The 5,000-nt window shown below is 51.0% G+C and overlaps 1 protein-coding gene across 2 annotated transcripts in view; it reads left to right on the top strand.

Moving 5' to 3' along the window:
- LOC113802789 (argus) overlaps positions 1-5,000 on the top strand; it is a 552,144-nt gene that overhangs the window by 363,483 nt on the left and 183,661 nt on the right. The window contains exon 3 of one of the 2 annotated variants that reach the window (XM_070144913.1): positions 522-660. In XM_070144913.1, coding sequence (XP_070001014.1) covers positions 522-660 — 139 coding nt within the window. Of the gene's footprint in view, positions 1-518; positions 661-5,000 lie in introns of both variants that reach the window. The other variant, XM_070144912.1, reaches the window with a different exon arrangement.

Genomic DNA, 5,000 nt, shown 5'->3' with positions numbered 1-5,000 from the left:
GGCCTTCAGCCTGGTCATTATAGGCCCTTCACGACCCTCGCCAGCGGCTCCCCTCACACTTGACACTTCTCCCTCTTGCACCTTTCCTATTTAGGTGCGCTCAGGACCAGTTCTACACGCCCCCCCCCCTCCCCCTCCTCGCTCCCCCGCCCAGGCCCGCTCGCTCGGAGACACTCCCTCGCAGGCTAAAAAATTGGGTTATATTCAGGATGGAGGGCCTGCGTGCGTACGGGAGAACCTGAAGCCCAAATCCCTTTTCATTTTCGACGCCGAACTCGTTACCTCAGCGTGAAAAACAAAGCCCCAAAAAGATCCCCATCTCATTAACTTCTCAAACACCAGGACCAACGCTCGTGAAATAAAAAAGAAGAAGATAAAAATAAATAAAAAAAGAGATGCATTTTAACTCTCCCTCCTCTGGCGATTCCTTCCTCCCCCCCCCCCTCGCCCGCTGCCCCTTCCCCAGCCGTTTTGACACAGCTCACTAAGCTCCCTCTCTCTCCCTCTCTCCCCTCCAGCAGAATGCGTCCTGCCAGGGTGGTGGCGCGGAGACTGGTTCCACTCCGGCGTTCCCGTCCCTGTCAAGATCGACTCCACCAGCATCAGCTTCAAGGGCACGTGTCTGGCCAGCGACCGGGACAGATACTTCATCAGGGACTTGTAAGTGTTCGATTACGTGTGTTTGTCTTCGGGTGCGAGCGACGCCGACGCCAGAGACAGTGGCGCGCGTCGGGTAGATGAGATCGGAGGAATCGGACAATGTTTTCCTCATTTGGGGTTCTCGTTGGGCGAAAAGAATTGCTCTGCTCTTGATTCAGTGGGAGATGTGGCCTCTCAGGAGTAACCATTTTGTAGGGAATGGTTTACTAGTTCGTGTTTTTTTTTACTAGTTCGTGTTTTTTTTCAGATTTGCCGTTGATTTATTACTATTATTATTATATATTTTTTATTTATTTTTTATTGTATTTTCTTTTTTTCTTTTTTTGGTAGACTGTAAAAGGAAACATAGAAATCTGGAAAACCATTTATCATTAAGGTCACGCTCATCATGTGCATTGCAAGCTAGATGAAACGCTCATAGCACAAAGCACATGAGAGTACACAAGGCATTTCTCTGGCCATACAATACACGCTACACAATACACCGTGATGGACCCAGCGTGCATGGTACAGCGACAAGTATTATCCCAGTGCCACAAGGTTCAGGCTGTACAGTACAAGCCACACGGTACACACTGGCCATACAATACACTACAGGACGCTATGTTGGACCCAGCATACACGCTGCACATCACCTCCAGTGCCATAGGGTTCGGACCTTACATCACACTCGGTACACAATACCCTCCCGCCCCTCCCCCCCCAAACGCCCCATGCAAGGTACACCTCCTCCCTTCCCCAACTATCCTCCTTCTCCTCCTTCTTTTTCTCCTTCTTCTTCTCTTTCTTCATTTTCTTCTTATTATTTTTCTTTTTCTTCTCCGCCTCCTTCTTCTCCTCCTCCTCCTCCTTCTTCTTCTTCTTCTTCTTCTTCTTCTTCTTCTTCTTCTTCTTCTTCTTCTTCTTCTTCTTCTTCTTCTTCCTCCTCCTCCTCTTCTTCTTTTTCTTCTTCTTCTTCTCCTATTTCTTCTTCTTCCTCCTCCTCCTCCTCCTCCTCCCTCCTTCTCCTCCTGCTTTCTCCTCCTCCTCCTCCTCCTCCTCCTCTTCCTCCTCCTCCTCCTCTTCTCTCCTTCCTCCCTCCTCCTCCTCCTCCTCCTCTTCTTCCTCCTCCTCCTCTTCGTCCTCCTCCCTCCTCCTCCTCGCAGAGTCCCTGGGGATGAGGGCTTGATCAGAGACTAGGACGCCAAATAACAAGGATCTACCAGTACTGTAATTTACGAGCATAGGATATCAGGGTACACTCTCTCTCTCTCTCTCTCTCTCTCTCTCTCTCTCTCTCTCTCTCTCTCTCTCTCTCTCTCTCTCTCTCTCTCTCTCTCTCTCTCTCTCTCTCTTCTCTCTCCTTTTATCTCTTTCTCGCTTTCTCTCTTCTTTCTCTCTCTCTCTCTTCCTCTCTCCCTCCCCATTCTCCCTCCCTCCTCCCTCCCTCCCTCCCTCCCTTCCCTCTCCCTCTCCCTCTCCCTCTCCCTCTCCCTCTCCCTCTCTCTCTTCCTCTCCCTCCCTCCCTTCCCCCCCTTTCTCTCTCTCTCTCTCTCTCTCTCTCCCTCTCTCTCTCCCTCGCGAAGGAAAGAGAGGATTGGCGAGGACGCGGAGGATGGCGGAGTTTGAGGACGAAGGATAATGAAGATGAAGTCGAGGGTTTAACGCCGGTGGTGAAAGTGAAGCCTTCGGAGGATGAGGATGAGGAGGATGAGGATGAGGAGGATGAGGTGAAGGTGAACCGACGAAGGTGATGTGGGTGATAATGTGGCTGGGGTTTTGTTGGTGTTGTTGTTATTAATTTTTTGTTGTCTTTTTCTTCTTTTTTCTTCTTCTGTTTATTAGTTGGTTCCTCTTCCTGTTTTCTTCTTCTTTATTTTCTTCTGTTTATTCGTTGGTTCTTCCCGTTCACCCTTTTCCTGATGTGAGAAGGGTGAAAGTGAGAGAAGTATACTGTGTGAAGATGCTTTATTTTCACGTTAATTGAAAGACACGAATGAAGGGAAAAGGAAGGAAAGAAGATAGATGATACAGGAAAACAGAGAATAATAAATAAAAGAAAGAAAGAAAGAAAAAAAACAATTACGTAAATGACGATTTTCCTCCCCCCTCCTCTCACCACCTTTCTCCTAATTACATTCTTCATCCCCTCATGACTTTTCTTCTTCTTCCTCCTCTTCTTCTTCGTCTCTCTCCCTCTCCTTCCCTCCCCTTCTCCTCCTCCCGAGCTGATCTTGTCTAATATTGTCATGTGTTATTTGGAGTGTCAACAGAGGCCCGTGTTGCAGCCGTTGTCGCGAATGTTTGCTAATCTTCTATACACGAATGATGGTAAACTGCAAAATTGAATATTTTCATAGACAATATTAGGTTAGTGATTTTTGGGTAGAGCGGAGAACTTCAGCAAATTAGTCCCTTACTGAGATTTCTGCTGATAAAGACCCGTGTGTGTTTCAGTGTGTGGCGTGCGTGCGGGGGTGGGCAGGGGTGGCGGGTGAGTACATAAGAGACGGAATGTTGTTTCTAGTTGTGTAATTCTGTTTGGTGTCGTGGCACGCACGCATTCACGTACACACACGGACGCACGCAATCACGCACGCAGTCACGCACGTAAGCACACACGTACGCACACAGTCACACACACACAAACACACACACACACATACACACACACACACAAACACACACACACACACACAAACACACACAACACACACACACACACACACACACACACACACACACACACACACACACACACACACACACACACACACACACACACACATACACACACACACACACACACACAGACACACACACACACACACACACACACACACACACACACACACACACACACACACACACACACACTTAAAACACACAAACAGTCGTAAATTGCCCCGGAGTCGTGTAAACCCCCGCACGCACACAGACACACACACACACACACACACACACACACACACACACACACACACACACACACACACACACACACACACACACACACACACACACACACACACGCACGCAGTAACCCTTTTCCTGACCAGAAGGATTTGGCATTCAGAGGATTAGGATTTTGCTCCCATTCCCTCGAAAAGGGGAGAGGACACGCCACCCACGGGGCTCTCAGAGGGAACCGCGCGCCGAGGGGAAGCTCCGTGCCTTCCCCTCTCCCCCCCCCCCCATCCGCATCCTATCCCGTATCCACATTCCTTGGACTATCCCGCATCCACACTGCCTGGTCTCTATCCCGCATCCTATCCCGTATCCGCACTCCTTGGTCTCTATCCCGCACCCGTATCCACACTCCTTGGCCTCTATCCCGCATCCTATCCCGTATCCACACTCCTTGGCTTCTATCCCGCACCCACACTCATATCCGCACTCGCACTCTCAGTCTTTCTCTTATCCAATATCCACATTCACACTCCTTATCCCTCATTCACGCCCACACCCACACGCAGGCTAGCCTCATAGCCCACATCCTCACTCTCTGTCCCACACTCACATCCACATCCACACGCCCTGTCCCACTCACAAACCCACACCCCCTATCCAGCACTCGCTCCCTATCTCCTATCCCACACCCACGTCCACATATACCCGTACCCACATCCACACCCTGTACCCTAACCTCGTACCCGGCACCTGCCGCCCATACCCCCTCCCCGCTACCCTCATACCCCCTCCCCGCTACCCCCATGGCCTCTCCCCGCCACCACCCATGCCCTCTCCCCGCTGCCACCCATGCCCCCTCCCCGCTACCCCCACCCCCACCCCCACCCACCCCAACGGAGCAGCCGGGAGCGGTCTGGAGGTATCAAGATTAACAATTGACTTGCTAAGACTGGTAATATCGGTGGCGAGGAAGGTGGGCTGTCATGAAAGGGTAAGAGAGGGAAGAGGAAGAGGGAGAGGGAGAAAGAGAGGGAAACGGAGGGGAGGAGGAAGAGAAGGATGGAGAGGGAGAGGAAGAGAAGGAGGAGAAGGGAGAGGGGAGAGGGAGAGGAAGAGAAGGAGAAGGTAAAGGGGGAGAGGGAGAGGGATAGGGAGAACGAGAGGGAAACGGAGGGGAAGAGGAAGAGAAGGAAGGAGAGGAAGAAGTAGAGGGAGAGGGAGACTGAGGAAGAGAGGGAAACGGAGGGGAAGAGGGAGAGAAGGAAGGAGAGGGAAAGGAAGAGAAGGAGGAGAAGGTAAAGGGAGAGAGGGAGAGGGAGAGATAGAGGGAAACGGAGGGGAAGAGGGAGAGAAGGAAGGAGAGGGAGAGGAATAGAAGGAAGGAGAAGGAGGAAAAGGCAAAGGGGATGAAGAAAATGGAGAGGAAAGAGAGGGGTGACAGAAAGGGAATT

Source organism: Penaeus vannamei, chromosome 33, assembly GCF_042767895.1.
Source record: "Penaeus vannamei isolate JL-2024 chromosome 33, ASM4276789v1, whole genome shotgun sequence".
In the NCBI taxonomy this organism is placed as follows: domain Eukaryota; kingdom Metazoa; phylum Arthropoda; class Malacostraca; order Decapoda; family Penaeidae; genus Penaeus; species Penaeus vannamei.
The sequence above is the reverse complement of the archived record's forward strand: the minus strand, read 5'-3'. Positions and strand labels throughout refer to the sequence as shown.